Source organism: Sipha flava, unplaced genomic scaffold (genome assembly GCF_003268045.1).
Source record: "Sipha flava isolate LNK unplaced genomic scaffold, YSA_version1 338_pilon_pilon, whole genome shotgun sequence".
Lineage (NCBI taxonomy): Eukaryota > Metazoa > Arthropoda > Insecta > Hemiptera > Aphididae > Sipha > Sipha flava.
In genome coordinates this window covers 81353-100506 of record NW_020273030.1, presented here as the reverse complement: position 1 = coordinate 100506, position 19154 = coordinate 81353, and the positions used below count along the sequence as shown (strand labels likewise).

General features: G+C 30.0%; 1 protein-coding gene across 6 annotated transcripts in view; it reads left to right on the top strand.

The window, feature by feature from the left end:
- Positions 1 to 19154, top strand: part of LOC112687249 (apoptosis-stimulating of p53 protein 2) — a 126168-nt gene that overhangs the window by 47544 nt on the left and 59470 nt on the right. Inside the window, exon 1 of one of the 6 annotated variants that reach the window (XM_025559850.1) lies at positions 152 to 354. The exons of the other annotated variants lie outside the window; for them this stretch is intronic. Within the exon in view, the coding sequence (XP_025415635.1) occupies positions 250 to 354 (105 nt within the window). The 5' untranslated portion in view covers positions 152 to 249. Of the gene's footprint in view, positions 1 to 151; positions 355 to 19154 lie in introns of those variants that run through there. 6 annotated transcript variants of the gene reach the window in all.

Genomic DNA, 19154 nt, shown 5'->3' with positions numbered 1-19154 from the left:
AACTGTTTGAACGGTTGGAGGGGGCTGGTCGAATTGCACGCGACTGATAGGGTTCACTCATCGTCGCCGCACCGGCCGCTACGGTTACACTCGCCAACCCCCGTCGCGGCGCGGGCGTACTCGGTTCTCCAGTGACGTGTGTACGGTTTTCAGTGTTGCGTCGACCGTACCAGCGAACAAAGCCGAGCAGCGCCGTGTGCTGCTCTCGCCGTTGCCGCTGTCATCCGAAATATTCGCGTGCGATACGACATGGGCAAAATCGCGTGCAACCGGAACCGGATTGCAACCACTGTCCGGCAGTCTAGCCACTACGCTCTGACGCGCTCCGAACTATTGGCGCGCATCTCGAAAATGGTTAGAATTTCTCAGTTTTTCTCTCATTTTTTTTTCTCCTTTCGAAATAATCTAAATATACGACAGAGCTCAACCGAACGTTGTTTTTCGCTCTGCTAGAATGGTCGGAATCGGATTTCTATTAGAAAGCGCTTAAAGAAATAGAAATTAAAGTCCGTTAATTATTTCTTGAGCATTCCATTACACCAAGCATACTCTTCGAAAGTGTACGATATATTGTTATTGACATTATTAATTTATAAAATACTTACTGCATGTTTGTGTATGTGTGTGTGCTTTAGTGTACGTATTGGATTTCTACTACAATGATATTACTACTTGAAAAACGTCGCTTGAAAAATATAACTCGTTCGGTTCTTACGAGTCGATAAAATGTTCCGTGGGATTTTTTTAAATATATTTTGTACTCCGACGTTCTGCGGTTGGTTCAAAAAGTTTTAGTGCGAACGTTCTAAGGTTTCGACTTCTAGATTTATTATTATATTTTTCATCCTTAGAAATTTCTTGCAATATAACTCTTCGTTTTCATTTATTCTCTAGAGAACAAGTTTTAAATTACGTTAAATTTACACTATAGTTGGGCGTTTATAACGAATGATTCAAGATCAATTCCATATGATCTTGAACAGTTTTGCGCCTTTTAAAAATTTTCGTTTTTCTTTGTAGTTATAAAACATCTTAACTGCACAGTGAAATATTTTAACTATTACAGCTACAATTGTATTCTGGACTTAATGGTGGAATCTGGGATACCAAATTTATTATATTATGTCATATTATAGATTTTTGCTTAATTGTTTTTTTATCATAAATCTCAGAGATAGAACTTTTTCCATTATTCACTAAAAACTATTTAAGTTTTTGTACCTTTGTTGCGAAGTAATTGATACGAACAAATGAAACATACTATTTGTTGTTTAATCAATTCAATTTTTAAGATGGCTGTAGCACTAGGGGGTGTTAATAAAATAGATATCTTGCAGTCTTTTTTTATTTTTGTTTTAAATGTAATTAAAAACTAGCGACTAACTTAATTAAAAATTCGTTTGAACGGTTAACGGATGGCCAATGAACGAGCAGTATTATATATATATATATATATATATAAACCATATTATTATTATTATTATTATTTTTCTTTTTTGTTTTCTCGTGATAACGATAAATTTAATTCATCGGATATGCGGCTACTCTGCGTACAGTGTATTAGAATCCATATAGCGGAGTCCTAGAAAAATGAATTTCTAGATCCCAAAAATGTGATTTATGGACGTAACTTTGTGCATATAAATTAGTCTTTTTGCGGTTTTTTCGTTCTAATTAATTTACTCTGGCTATAATATTTTTCTTTTATAACACTTTTCTATTCAAATATTTTCGTTTGTTTTTCTTTAATTCGGTTATTTAGAATTTCTCAATAACCTCTAATCAGTTGATGAATACGGATAGTAACCAAACTTGACGTTGTTAAAATAGATAATATGATTTTTACTTTTTTCTTAATAAATTGTGATAGTATTGCTTAATTTTAATAATATAATTATTCTAAAGTTTTTATAAAATAAAATAAAATAGATACATTTTCCTATGAAATATTGAAGTTTATTATTCTTGTTTTATAATTTGATTAGAAGTATGTAGATATTAATTCCACCGTTTTACGTAAGAAGAAAATACAATTTCTAATATAAAATTTGGCGTTCAGAAGAAACTACCGAAATTCATTATTTTATTTACAGCGACAATAGAGTTTACCAGGCGTTTTAAAGTAGGCAATTCAGCTACTTTCCGGTATTTATTATACCAACTTCGAAATTGAAGATTTTGATGGGAATCATTAGGAGGACCTTTTTGTACTATTCGATTTAAAACTATGAACTTATTCGCTTATTTTCTTGATTACACTTTTAAGCATTCAACATTTGTCTGTTTTAATCTAGAGATTTAATAAAATATTTAACGGTAAATTAAATCTGAATGTAATTATTCGATTTAATCTAAAACGTAGTTAATATATAAAATATTTTAAAATATTCATTATTTTGTGTTTTTTAGTTTTATTGTAATAGGTTTTCCATAAATATATTAATGTCATAAATCTTTAGTATTTAGAAAAATACTATTTTAATTTATATTTGGTGTTAATTACGTTGTGTTGTATATTACGTAAAACGTTGTTTTAAAATTAAATTCCAGACACATTTATCGCTAACTGTGGTTTCAACTTTTTGTTATTAATTGACCGTAACTGAAACTAATCTTTGTCTACCTGTTACCTAATTTTTAAATAAGTCTTATTTACATTAAAAATGGGTTTTTCTCGAGTAAAGTCGATTTCTACATCAAAATCGTTACAAATTATATTTTATGATATAACATAGTTTTCAGTTTCGCCTCATTTTAACGGGTAACCGTTAATAACCAGTGATCTGACAAATAGCGTGTTGCGTGTAATTTATTTTGCACCATATTCCGCAACTTTACAACCTATTTTAATAAAATAAAACCCTTTCCTTGAATTTGTGTATCAAAGCCACAATTATTTATTACAGTTCTCTTGACGTTAAAATAAATCGGTGAGATGAATGTGCCACAGAAAATTTAACTCGGGCCAAGTGACAGTTTATTTAAAATGTAGTCTTCATGAAATGTTAATCTAAATCATTGAGTGTGTTATTCATTAATCTCAATTATCATTACTATGAAATTATATCTAAATGAAATTATAGCTGTAATTTTTCTCTTCACCCATTTTCCGTTGTGAAAAATTTTGTTTGAAATGGATTTTTTTTTTTTTTTGCAAGTTTATTATGCACGAATAAAAATGATATAAGTTATCTCGATTTAAACATTGTGTCTACGATTTTCTGAAATAAAATTTTTCTACCAAAAAATATCAAAATATAATTAATATTTCAATTTGAAAATCGAATATATTTATATTTTTTATAAGTTTTTCTGTTTGATTGTACACGCATAAATCAAACAGTATAATAGTTAAAACCTAAGTTTTCTAGTTAAAATTATATTAATAAACGGTGGTACGTACATCATATTGAGTACTACAATTGAATTGAATTCTGATATGTAATAGAGTATAATGATTTAAAATAGATAAAATCATCGTTTGTTTTCAGTTTTATTTCGATGAAAGAAAAAAAAATAATAAAAGTAAAACATCTGCTGATCTAAGAATATATATTTACACACATATAAACCAGGTGTCAACGTTTTAAAGTTTAAACCTAAACCGGTGAATCGACGAGATTATTTTCGTCCCCACGAATACAATCCATGCGTGTACAATATGTGTTTATTCAATGACACTTGCTAAAATTTCGACGGCGTCCCATATTTTTCTACGTAAACAATTAAATCATAACGTGTATGTATGCACACGTGTGTACACCATTTCTTAGCGGGATGTTTTTTCTTTACTCATCCCAATAAAGTACAACTAAACAAGCGTATAGTTATTATATTATTTTATCATTGCGTAAATATATTCATATATTCTTGTTGTGTGCGTGCGTGCGTTTAACTTAAAATTTAAAAATAATAAGCCAAAGATGTGCACACACAATCGCTTTTTAATGTATATATATACGTACACACATGTATATATAATACACGTATGTGTGTGTGTGCATATATTATATTTATAGTCTCAAGAAATGGGTGTACGGCCAGAGCGGAGAACGTGTATGTATAGTAGGTGAGAGTGCGAGTGCGCTTGTGTACATGAGTTTTATTTACGGTCAGTGCCATAGAAACCGATGGTAAAACAAAACGTTAGTCTCGAGTCCTTTTTTCCTATACACGTATGTATGATATACACGCACACGTATACTTTACATGTATGTGTATATGTTTAATACGCTATTAACTTTTCTACGGCGGAAAACTTGAACTTGCATTGTTCGCGATGACGATGGTGACGTACTATGTACTCGTCGTTTTCGGTCGACACCTTGATATAAGTATATTTTTCTAGTCCGTCCGATATTGTTAAACTCGTGACAGACTTTTTTCATACATGTATCTAATTCGTCCTTGCTCTATGTACACGTCCGCAGTCGTTGTCTTTAGCTAAAATTTTGGCACTTGATTTCCAATTGTTTGAATTTGGATTTTAGGAATAATAGAAGCGGGATAGATTTAAAAAAAAAATTTATTTGTGAGATAAATTGACCGAAACTGACGCGAAAATATACAATAAATAAACACATGTGAACTTGTATCTAACGTACAATTAATAATTTTGAAAATGCTTGTACGCACACACACACACACACACACACACACACACACACATGCAGATTATACGGTGAGCGGAAAGGGCTAGAATTTGTGTTTTGGGTTCGTAAGTTATGTTAGAATTGCGAAAAGCATGCTGTAGGTGGAGAAGTAGATAGAATTTACTGTGTGACTATATGTATAAACGCGTTTGCTTGTATACCGTGGTATACCTATAGTACCTGTGTGTGTTTGTATATATTTATAGGTGTGTATGTATATATATATATAAATTTGTATTGTATAATACATAATTATGTATACGTGTATGTACTAAAGATAATAAACGTATGCGGCGGGTGTATTATCGTCGCCTCCGGTATGATGACGATGGTGTAACGTGTGGGCGACATAAATTTACAAGCACCGTCATCAAGTGACTGAGTGCTCGGTCGGATTTAAGTATTAGTAGTCGTAGGTAAAAGCAGCCCCCCGAAAGTTTGGTTTTCCAATCGCATTGATTACGGCACTTTTAATCGAAAGAAATTTTAACGGATCGTCATCGTTGTCGTCACACCAACTATATTGTATACATAAATGGCAGAATCGCATTACTCTGCAGCTTTTGCTCACAACTTAATTCTTTTTTGCACATATAAGCACTTAACGTGAAACGAATATAAATGATTCGGTATCAACGGCAGAACCCGGTGGTAGGTTTTTATCACTAGGTAGATTTTTATTTACTTTTTTTTATTGTTATTGTCATTTTGTCTTTTTGCACCATATGAAAAAAATACTTGAACATTCTCTAGCACGGTACTTGACATCCATACAATATGTTTTCACGGGTTCACGTGAACAACTTTTACCGTTATAGCGAATCGATAACGGACCAACTTAAACTAACGATAGCCGTTTTATTTCAATTTTGCCACAATATTAATACGATATAATATATAATATACGAATAATTCGAGTTTTTAAACATTAACGTTTAGAGTTCATCATTTCCAATGCACACGTCGTTAGGTGCGCACGCGTTTTTGTTGCTCTCGTGAAATGTTCAGTTTAACGTATCTAATCTTGACAGATTTTATCGAGTGTCATACCTATCGGCTCATCTTCTAAAGCGGCACAAGTTAGCATTCTCAGCTGACTTCCACCTTCCTTCCGAAGAATACAAGTAATAGAAACTTAATTTGACTATTATAATAAATAAATAAAATCCAACCGTATAATACCAACAAATTTAACATTCTCCGAGGCACCGTCCACACGGTGACCTTTGGACTCAGATAAGATATACTCATTATGTCAGCTAACAATTCTACAAAACCGAAGCGAACCGTATCGCCTATACAAATAATTAACAAGTAGTTAAAACTAAGCCCATAATGAATAAGAATAATAATTCTCAATCACAATCTGAAAATAAACGATCGCTTCCGCAATCACCAAAAACTCCCACCTCTACCACCTCCGCTACCACTTCCAAGAAAACAAAATACTTTATCTCTCCTAACCGATACTCTGCTCTCGCCGAGACTGACCTAGTGACGACCGACACCGCTAATGTAAACAATAATAATCAAAATGATTTTGATGCACAAAATCAGGGGTCACATTACTCTACCACACATAGGTACATTAAAGAAAAAAGATTTGCCACCACCAATATTCATTAAGGGTGTAATACATTTCTCTGAATTAAGCAAAGCATTCTCAGATTTAATTGGTCCTGATAGTTTTAGTTGCAAGTCAACTTCTACACACCTTAAGCTCCAACCCAATACACCAGAAAATTACAGAAAAATAATTCATTTCCTTAATGAAAACGAGGCTCAATTTCACACGTGTCAATAATTATTAAAATTATAATGTATATATTATTATAATTTAAATATATACCAATTATATTCAAGTATATTGTAGACAATATTTTATAAAAAGATTTAAAGTTAACTTATATTTGTATACCTATATTTTCATAAAATTAAAAATTATATGTGTTAATAAACTTTAGGCCCACTAAGAGCATTTGATATTTTTTGTGGCCCTTCAATAAAAAAGTTTGGAGACCCCTGATCTATATTTTTAGTTGGTTGATTTTTGTTACAGATCCAATATAAATGTATTTATTCAACATTAAAGTTTTTTTTCGTCATTCTCGTGGTATTCTGCTGCAGTGTAATTTTTGTTACGCTTAGACGTGCGTATCTATATTATAATTGCATAACAGTGCCGTTTTACTTTATTCAGCCTTCTTAAAATACTCTCCATCTGTATAAGTGGCGTATAAAGAAAATATTTTCGGGAGGGGCTACTATGGACAGAGTTAAATTACCATTGCTTTCTAAGAATTACTAACAAGACACAGTAGGCATTTATCTACATTTCATTTACAGAATGTCCCAAAACGATTTGACGTTAAACGCAAATTTTAAATAAGCATAAAGCACCATTAAAATATAACATACGTTAAAATAATTTTTAAGTTTTTTAAAACATCTCAGAGGAGGAGACTGTAGCCCCGCCGCATATATACGCCACTGGTCTGTATACAGCATATCAATTCGAGTGATAATAAGCAATAATAAGCATAACGAAAACAGTACAAATCGTGTTCATCATGTCGAATAATTATGTCACCGAAAGTACGTATCAATGTTAGTAATTAACGAGGACATATAATGTATTGTAATTATACGTAAATATGTATGTACTCAGCAAACGTTGAAATTCAAGTGTATTGGTTATGCAAATCGATTCCGTACAGTTCGTTATCGAGTTAATAGAGAGTTTAACCCGTCCCTCGCAAAGAGCCATTTTAAACTTGCCGCTATATACCTTTATAGATATATAGGTATACTTCTATACAATACGAACACGATTACGTCGGAGTCGATTAGCTACAGAAGCTATCTATATACCTGGAATTGCATGGGTTTGAGTTTTTGAAGTTATTTTTTGATGTTCGTGTTATATTGGTAGTTAATATACAATGTATTTTGTACAGTGAAAACCGTTCCAAACGGCAACACTCGGAAGCAAAGAAATATTTTGTTTTAGACAACATGAAATCATTATATTCAGTATACAGTATAATCTACGGTTTGATTTGTGACGAAATCAAATAAAATTACCATCTGTTTATTTATTAATATGAATATTTAGGTAGATAAGGTCTCAATAACGTATATTTATATTAAGTTTTAAACTTTTAAAATGTGTACAAAAGTTAACAATCACAATTAAGTGGTAGAGATATTCAGACTGGCCATGGAAAAAAGTCTCGTCTGAAAAGCATAAACTAAAAGAATTTTAGGTGCATATTATATACAGATAATACCAAGTTTAAGTTTAGATTTGTAACGGACGGTGACTAATTTTTAAATTTTAAAATTTTTCTTCAAAAATTCCAAAAAAGCTATTGTGTAGGTATAACATTTGTGTATAACATTTTTATTTTATTTTCTCATTGATGTCCAATTATGGTTAACATCTCAAATTACCACTTTGAAAAAAAGTCACTAGCTGCACACCTCTACATCGATCATTGTCTTGAGCCCGATTGGTTTGTGTCCGATTTTATTTATCGAGTTGCGACTAAAAGAAACTTATGCGCGCATCCAATCTTTAACGTTCGACTATCTACGTACGAGGGAAATAAGTTTGGGCGCATTTACCCAAATCAGAACACTTTAGGGTGTAAATCTATTAAACGTTTAGGCGTAATATTTCCCTTCGGAAATTGCGTTCGGGCGCATTTATTTTTTTACATATATTAACATTTTGTACCTAAATCTCAGCCTATTATCGTTATCCAGAAGAAACCACGATGAGGTTGGCTCAATAGTTTCCTAAAATAATTTGAGATTTTTTTATTTATACGTTTTAATTTCATTTTTGTTTATTATTAGTTAATTATTTATTAATATTATTTTATAATGTGATATTTTTATATATAACATTTTATGTGTTTAATTAATTTTTTTCCCACAAAACGTGGTTCTAATTTTTTTATGTAATTCAATATATTGTTTTCAACTTCATAAATTTCCCAACATTTTTGTACAAATGTTTGTTTTCTTCAGTTTCTTTTTTTAATTTATTAGTTTTTTTTTTCAATGCTGTTTATTTTTAAATTGGTCTCCGTTCGAATTGTAATCAATACGTTTATAACATTTCGATGATTTGGATGTTGCTTATAAAATTGTTGGTTATGATTTGAATGAAAATATTCTGGTCCATTAGTTGTTCTTGGGTATGTTTTTGGCTCTTCAGACCAAATAAGAGGTGGAAATTGTGAATCTTCAAATATATAATTATCAATTATATAATCAGTAAATTCTGTCACATAGGGTGGAGCTATAGACATAAGCTCAACAAAACCAAATTCAACCTCATTAGACAATGTTGTAGTCAAACTCCAGTATCTGTATCCTCGGTGTAATGTTTCAATAAATGTTTGCAACTTTGTATTTTACGAAACCAACTCAATTATACAAGACTTTCGATTACTAGTTACCTATTGTGTCCAAAGGTGTTTTCATATATGCGTCCAAACGTGTTAACAATTTTCAAGTAAATTTCTTATACTACGCCCCTAAACGGGTTGTCCCCCTACGTACAGCATAATTATATTTAGATAAATTTTTATTTGATTCTGTGGTTAATTTTGTTGGTAATTTTTGTAATAGAATATTCTACTTGCATGAAATATTTTTCGGACAAGACAGCGGTGATGCTGATTTATAACAGTTAATTGTGTTTTGCATTACGTCATTAAGATTTTATTATTGGGCGTCTTCTAAGCGTATATTCAATATTATTGCATGTAAACGACCCTCCTAATTTTACAGTTTTTTAATCGTACTCGGTCATCGTTTCCGGTCAAGGCTATCCCCGTAGTTTTTTTTTGTACACGAGATCCGGAGTTCGTAGTTTACAACACATCATTTTTCGTTATTGTCGTTTTGTCGTAATCATTGGATACGTGTAATTGTATTATATTGTATAACATTGTTGGACGTTTGTACGAATTCTGCATACTATACGTTGTATTATGTATATTTATATCAGAGAAAGATTAACGAAAAAATAATATACATCTTTATAGTTTTTTTTTTATTTCTTTGAAATTTTTCCTATTCTTTATATTTCTTACATTGGGTCTTGAAGAACGTGAATCTAAAGTTGCCACTAACCGGATATGCTTAATTTCTCTTTGCCTTATTTAATTTTGCGAATGGCCAACGACGGAATAATTGCCATTTACAGATACATAAAATATACCTACACGTATGTACATACAAATACGTAATGTACAACTCGTGTATGTGCGCGCGTGTATGGATGTTCGTGTGTTATTACTATTATAATTATATAATTATTATTATTATTATCATTTAATACTTTTTATTGTACTCTAAAAGAACAATTATATGCGTCCCTACCTTCCTTTCGTTATTTATTTCACAGTTAAGAAACAAAATAAAGACATTCTATCTTTAAGTTTTGTAGATATGCACATATCACAATTGTTGTATTTCATCACTGACAAGACCTAATAATATTATAATGTTTTTTTCATGAGAATGATAAAATGTTCATCTCACAACTATCAAATTGTATTAAAATTAACATTTATTACTATGGTACGTAATTATAATTGTAAAGAAAATATCCTACTGGTCAAAAAAAAAAAAAATAAATAAATAAAAATATTTAGATATAGTTAATATACTAGCTATTACTATACCTAAATTTTCCACTTGTTTATTATATAAAGTCGTTTTCATATTTTTGATTTCCATCGGTATGATTTAAAAGTTTTAGTAAAATTTTTTAGTCATTTTTTGTATAATTTGTACACATTTACCGTTGGTCATCGATTCTTTCTTATCACATCCTTATACGTTTTTATTTAAACAGTCAGTGTCTGTATTCCAACTCTTAAAACAATTTGTAATTAATCCATTAATCTATGATAACTAACTTATTTGAATTGGATATTCTAAAAGAAAATTAATATTTAGTGTGTATGTTATTACAGTTCTGTAACTGCCGCAATTTAAACCTTTGTATACAGTTGTCGGTCATTTAAAAATAATACTAGGGCACATGTGATACACGTTAAACAAAAAAAGGTTAACCGTTGGATTTCTGCCTTAGTGATTTTTTTTCGTTCATACGACCACGGTCGGAATAGTTGACGGAATTCTTTGGAAAAACATGTTGTTTTTTGTAATTCCTATTTTCATAATCACTATCCATTGAATGATATCGTTGCGTTGTTATGAGGATTGATCGTATTGTGAACGTGCTTTCAACGCATTTGGGATTTTACGACTGCATGCTCTCCATTTGTCCATCTTTCTTCGCACGTTTGGAGACTTTTGCATATTGTTGTTTTACGAAAGTTGGTGATGGCAGTAGTGGGATTATGTGTCGTTTATAAAATATATATAACATGTTAAGGTCGATGTCAGCCAACTGTTACACGTTTACGTATATATATATATATATATATATATATATATATAACTCATACTCAGATTGAAGTACGAGATAAATAATTATTTTATTGTTTCCTAGTAAGCGTGGTTTTTCATCTCACCGATTAAATTTGGCGTATGTGTATGTCCAAAGAGAGAAAGTTAGAAAAGTGCTGTGAACCGGATGCGTTTTATTTCTAGTAGTCGTTCCGAACTGAGCCCATCGAAAGAATTTAACTCTTCTAGCAATAAATATGAAAAAATTATTTCTTTAAGTACATTGGCACGTAAATGTGTTGAGGATAGTATAAAAAGTTGACGAAAAACACAAGATTGATATATAATTCCATTGCGATGAATCAATTATTCATTATCAAGTATTTAATACCATTCTGAGGGTATTCGTTTAGTAGTATTGTTTGTTGCAGTTTGTGTACACGTGTTCACGACGTCCAGACGCATATGTTGAGGTTATGTTATACTAATAAAATAGGGTTCATAGAATTTTTTCTATAGGTCACATCTCTTTCGAGCAACTGCTTGTCGATCACTCGAGGTATTTTATAAACGTATTTATAAGTATACGAGTATATATATATATACGTATAAAGTTTCCAGTCTCTAGTATGTACAGAATAAAATGAAGAATCATTTAACTTTTTTTTGCAATTAGACCGAGGACTCAAAATCTATGTTGTTGGATCTTTTAGGTTAGGTTAGGTACTAATAGTTTTCTTTTTTACAAATTTTAAATATCTTATTTATTAACGCAAAACGAAAGTGAACATTCATGTACTTAGATTATTTATTTTTAATCGCCAATTTCTATTAACATTTTATTTTTTGTGTACTTCTATTATGAATTATATATAATTATATAAATTTAACCTTTATATAAATTCCTGATAAAAATGATGTTCTTTCCTTTTGAAAGTTACCAAAATTAACTTTTAATTTTTATACAAATTCTGAATGTGAGTAGCTTATTATAATTAAATATTTATGAAATAGCCAATGTCATAATTAACATGTTTATTGATAATAATATGAACAATACCTTCGTACATTATATTATACAATTAACAGTTTTATTACTTCACCCAAATCTTTATAAATAAATTTTAAATTTATACAATATGTCATTAATAAAATACACTACACTTTTATTCATTTTATTCTATTCTATTCATTTTGGCTATTTTAATTAGTTAACTATATTTATTTATGTTTGTATTTTTACATAAAAATAGGTATTAATATTTTTATTTATTTTTTTTACTTAATTTCTATGCATTTTTTTACTCGAACAGTATATATTATTCGTTATTTTCACGATTTCTCATGAAACATTTTAATTATTGTAATTTTTTTTGGAATGTAAGGGAAGTATATATATATCTATATATGTATTTTTTTATATTTTTTTTGGACGATATAATGTGTAATTAGCCTGGGAATTTTTCGATTACAATCAGGTTTTTGTGTGACGTTATGTATATTATTCTTGTTACCGTAATTTCTAAGCGGACATTATGTGGCAACTATGTACTATTATAAAATGTTATGAACATGTTAATATAATCTATCAAAATAAAACAAACCTACTCTCCTTAAAATCAATAATTTTGACGATGATATAATTATTAATGTGTTATTCAGATTACGTGTAAATTCACATGTTGTGTTAAGAGTATTTTAAAAGGTTTCAAGTGTAAAAATAAAATTATCCCACACAAATTTGGCGATTATTTAGTATGAATGCAACACTCAAATATAACTTACTAGGTAATAATATTAACACAGCGTGTTATAATTTATAACGGTGTTGTCACGCTTTAATAATAAGACCCGGAAACGTCCATTATGCATGCTTTGTGGAATTTAAAACGAATTGTATTACGAACATCTACGAGGCAAAAGAGAAATTCTATGAAAAATGTACGTTTGCCGATTTAAGTTTTCGAAGGAACATCATTTTTATTTATTTTTTTTATTTTTATTTTAACTTTTTGTCACCCGAGAGCTTAAGGATCATTTTTATATTATTCTCTCTCTTGCGTATCGCGGTGTGTTATGAACGCAGATATATGGAGTTCATAAGAGATTGATAGTTATCTCAAGTAAGCATGCCCTCTACAAATCTCAGTTTTTTGATTCCACGTATAGCACGAACAACTTAAAAAGATGCGTACATCTAAAATTACTACTGAGTTGCGCGAAACTTTTTTATTTTATTTTATTTGAATAGAGATAATTTTTATGTGTATTAAACTATACTAATTAAATCAATGACTTTTCGAAAAATTATTTCTATGATGTACAGTTGTTTTAATTTTAAATATTAATGTATTTAAAATAAATCTCAATTTATATTTCTAATTTAATATACGTATTTTATACTTCAATACATTATTTTTGAATATTTGTAGTTTTGAATTAGCATTTTCAAATTATATTTTTTAAATTATAATTGTTTAGGTCAAGATTAAAAAAAAAAAAATCATTCCTCGTGTATAAAATGTTCTCCCTTTTAGACTTAGGTACAACAGATATTTCTTACACGCTCATGTAAATTATTTTATTCACGCAATATTTATAGCATCAATGTTTTATTTTGATTTCAGTCGATAGTTCAAAATAAAATATCACACTGTTTGGTGACGAGTTTATTGTGTTATGAAAAAAGCTAAAATAATAACGGACATGATAATTTTTTTATTCCAATGCAGTTGTCGTGACTAGATTACTATTCATAATCAGTTCTGCTTCGTGTTTGCAGCGAGAAGTATACGCGTGATGATTTAGGAAAATAATAATATTACGTGAATCCACCTGTGGTTTATCAGCTATATACTATGTGTATGTCAATATGTGTGTAGTAGTACGCAGATCTCGACGAAATCACTAATCCCAAAGTGAAACCGATTACTAAACGTATGAAAAGTAATTTAGCTCCTATTTTTTATAATTTTCAATATTTCAATAATCGTTGACAGTGTAGTTTATGTTTAAATGGTAGGCGTGGGCGTTGTCGGCAGCGAAACATTATAATAATTCATGTCGTAATGTCTCGGTTGTACATTTTGTGTACCATTTCCCGAAAAAAAAAAGTTTCAAATATTCATTTTTGGTTTTTTTTCTTTTCACGCAACTCTAGCGTTTTATTAATGTACATATGTGATGTATGTGTTTGTACATATTTGGTCGTATGTTTTTGGGCTGTAAAATCAATTGTCTGACCTCGAGACTAAACAAAAATTAAGGCACGCATTACACACAGAGAGAAAAAATAATTTCGAAAAGGACTCGTTTAAAAACCATAATACTACATGCGTGTAATGCCGTCACCGCTATTATATAACCGCCTACAACTATATAAAATTGTTTTTTATGGGCTCACATTTGTTATTTGACTTATACTTATACAATTTATGAATATATATATATATACATATATATACAAAATAAATCTTTTTTTCCTATTGGGCTTGTCTACCGAAGAAATCCTATAATTTATCGACATTTCTACTAATTTGTTTATTAAGGGTGCCTCAAAAATAATGCAGGATTTAAATCTGCTATATAAATTAAATGTATTTATTTTAAAAAAACAACGAATATATTATTTTCTCCAGAAAAATTTAAGGTTTAACAGTGAAAAACAATATCGGGCATATGACCTTCCTAACTAGCCCTACAGGTGATTATTCTTTCCATAAAATTTAGTATCACTCGATCATACATTGCCCCATCAAGTTCGTTGAGAACACAACGAATTTCTTGCTTAAGTTCCAAGATATTTCGAACTTAGTTCTAGTAAACTCGTGACTTAGTGTATCTTCATAAGAAAAATTCACTCGGCGTCAAGTCGCATGATCGAAGTGGGTAGTTTTGGTCTCTACGAAATGAGATTAGTCTGTCCAAGAACTTTATGCAGCAGAGTGATTGTTTCTCTTGAAGTGTGACAAGTTGAAACCAAACATTTTTATGTCCATTTGGTCCAAATAAGGTCAAAGGAAATTACTGAGTTCAGTAGGTATTCTTGTATGGTTACAACAAGACGGAGCAACTTGTAACACTTCAAGAAAAAAAATCCCTCTGCTGCATGAGAAGTTCTCGGACAGACTAATCTCAATAAGTGACCAAGCTACCCAACTCGATTTTGCGACTTGATGCCGTGTGATTTTTTCTTACATGGTTACATTAATTCGCGAGTGTACCAGAACTAATTTCGTAACGTCTTGGAACTTAAGCAATAAATCCGTCGTGTCCTCAACGAACTTGATGGGGCTATGTGTTATTTAATGATGGTAAATGTTATGAAAAGAAAAATCGCCTGTAGGGCTAGTAGAGAGGGTAATATGGGTAAAATATTGTTTTTCACGGTTAAACGTTAACTTCTCCGGAAGAGAATGATATATTTGTTATTTTTTTTTTAAAGAAATAAATTTAATTTATAGCAAATTTAAATCCTGCAATCTTTTTGAAACACCCTCTATAATATATATATATATATATATATAAATCTTTATATTTGTTCGTGGAGTAAAATTTTCCTCATCCGACCAAACATTTATTTAAACGGGTAATAATACCACTTGAATTCATACTTGGAAATAAAAACTTAGTCGAAATATCAAATGTTTAATGTATTTGTTATCGTACACCGTTAATTTAACGACTCATGAGTCGCTGCAGCACTATTTAACTCGTAGCAAACGTGCAAGTATTCGATTCTGATCATATTTTTGGTTCGACGTTTTTATTTATAATTTATTCCTTTAGTTTGTGTAAGTATTTGGATCGTTGTTTTTGCAGGTTGTATATAAAAAACATAATACTTTGAAATAAACTTTTGATGCAGCGAAGGACGGACATATTGTGTTTTAATTTCTATGAAATATTCTCAAATTCAGGGCTTGTAAAGAAAAAATACTGTTAATAATTAAAAAGATATCAATAATCAAAGAATTATATAAGTAGGGAATGCTTCATTACTTCCTATAAAGTAACTACACTTATCGTGTTAATAAAACAATAATTTTCGGGAATTTTAAAGCCATGCACATTTAATTCATTTGACATTCAAGATGTTGATGTACAGCATAAACATGTAATAAAATATCGTTTTTATCTCATTTTTTTCTATATGTTAACAATACAATTTTTAAAATTTTGTTTCACAGTTTTTTAATTTTTTTTTTTTTTTATTATTATTAGTTGATAGTATAACTATTCAGCTCATATTTATTCAGTGTTTTCATTTTAAACTATATCAAAATGAGATCATTTTTCCTATATTATTATGATGATTTATTTAATTTAAATTTTATACGCAACTATTTAGGAAATTACGGTCACAAGTACAACGAGCTAGTTTAATTTAAAAATTAACTATTACATATTTTTGCGGAAAACGTAAAGGTTCTGTGTACACCCGTCTTAAAAAGGTATCGCACACTGCACGTGAACTACAGTCACGTTGAAACATTCGTGACAGTTATTTTTATGGTTTCGTTGCACTGTGTATTAGTCGACGGTAAGTTTTGGAAGGTTTCTCCCAGTATTTATTTTTTAACACATCCACATACAATAATTACAATAATAACTTTGAACCGTTGAGGTCGTTCATTATTACTGTGGTACGAACCTACGAATAAAAAATAAAATTATTCGCATAATTTCTAAAATAATGCAACCGCCCAGTCACCATTAATACTGCGGCAAGAGAGCTTTTGAGAAAAATATTATATGAAAATGGTTTTACATTAAAAGCAAATACTTTGGGTTTTTAGAAAACGTTTACATGCATTTGCACATGCACAAACATCAACATATACTCACTAACTTTTTTATCTCTTACTTTTTTTTTCTATTTGTTTCCCTTACTTTTCCATAAATATACATGCACTACCCCGTGTTTGAGTTTCTAAGCTTGGTTTATGTTTGTATTGTAATTCCCTCCATTGGACCGCCGTTTGAGCGTATATGAATAAAATATCTGTACCTACACTATTACACTCCGAAATAAATACACGGAAGAGAAACACTGAAAAGAAAAAACGTTCGCTGGTGACAATATAAGTAGATTATACACATACACCACGCACACATGAATTATACCTCGAGTCAAGGATTTTTGTTTTTAGAATAAATAACGGAAAACATTTTAACAAATTAAATAAGATGACAATAAGAGAAAAGAGGGTGTAGTAATACGATGATGAAAGGAAGATATATGTTCGTATGCGTATTTATTATGCGGTAGTAGTGTTACCTATCGGATATACTCAATTGTCGTAGACTGAAGGAAATCATATAGAATTATATGGTATAAACGAACCACGAAACGTGTGCACACAATACGAAGATTATGTATGTTTTAAAAAAACGCTTCATATGCGTATAAAAGGTTTTTTTTATTTCGGACGAATTGATATGTTGTTTGTTCATTCTAAATGTTCTTTGATTATTGATAACGTTTAACACGTATTCACACTTAAATTACATAATATATATATGTATTATTAAAAACACTTCTTTGGAGAGATTATCGTAGGTTCTACTCGAACAACTAGCTTACACTTTTTGACTCTGGTATTTTTCTTGCATGATATTAATTTATTCACGTAAACGCGTTTCGATGGCTCAAAGATTTATTTTCTAGAGTGGTTAAAACTTTCAAAAAACGCTTATTGGTTGGTGTTGGTTGAGACGGTATTTTGAATACTTTAGTATTCTGTAAAATCTTAAAATTACATGATTAACTGAATTTTGAATAACGTTATGAATACCAAATAACAGCTTAGTATCGTTGTGTTTAGTAATTTATTACTCGCATGTGTAAATTATATAGATGAATATTGAGCTTGTTAGTACGTTTACAACTATTTATCCGTATTATGAAATCAATGTTTTAAATATTGACTTATGAGTTGTTCGATATATTAATTGACATTACTTCGTACACTACAGTGGTGGGTTATTTACGATATATCCAATGTATATTTGTCTATGGACATATTATTTAAATCAAGTTTTAATTTTCTTTTCGCTGTATGTGTTCACATAAAAATATTATGCATGAAAATATGTGAACACTACCTTACTAAACAGCGTTATTATTATTATTATTTACCATCATTATTATCCACATTTTACGTCTGTCAATCTAACTTGTTCCTTGGAAAAATGACACTTTATAGGTAGTATATATTACAGATGTATATTTATTAGTACTTTTACGTTACCAATAGTTTTTAAATTCAATGTTTTGTATTTTATTCTTCCCCTCTTATGTTAAGTGAATATAAATATTGAAACGTTTGACGACCGCCGCGGCGCTCGTTTCTTTATTGATAAGGCACGATTTGGGCGTTCTACATGGGTTATGTACCTATATTATAATATATTATTATACGTACCTACTGCAGGGTTCACAAACCATGTTATTAACTGTAATGGCGTTGTTTTATTTTTATTTGCTCTGGAACTTGGCAAGTATTATTAGGTGAAACTTGTGAGTCTGTGACCAATAGACTTACGCAGTTCACTGGAGTCAAGCGTGGGTGTGCGCGTGCGTAATCAATCAAAACATAAAATGTATACATGCATATACGTAAGTGACGTGTACCTACGGAATCCATATTTAAGTCTTTATGTTGGGTTAGTGGTTTTATCCGTTATAATGCATGTCATGTTGTTGGCATACTTTTAGGACATATGCGAAAAAAATGATATCTACGAAACGCGGTATTAAAATAATAAGCATAATTAACCTATATTAGTTTATTTTATTTTTAATCCCGTATTCAATTTTGAATCTGTCATATTTTTCATCGAATTATGTAAAAATAGTGGTGCATTACACTAATGAAATTCTTCATTGGTCTTCGTAAATGTTTAAAATATCAAAAAAAATTATTTTTAAAGGTTTAGCATGTTTTAATTAAATAAACACTTCTTACTCTAGCTACTCTATATTTTTTTTATTTCCCGAATAATTAAGATTTTCTTAAATTTAATGTAGGAAAATTATATGTATATATAAAACAACCCATTATA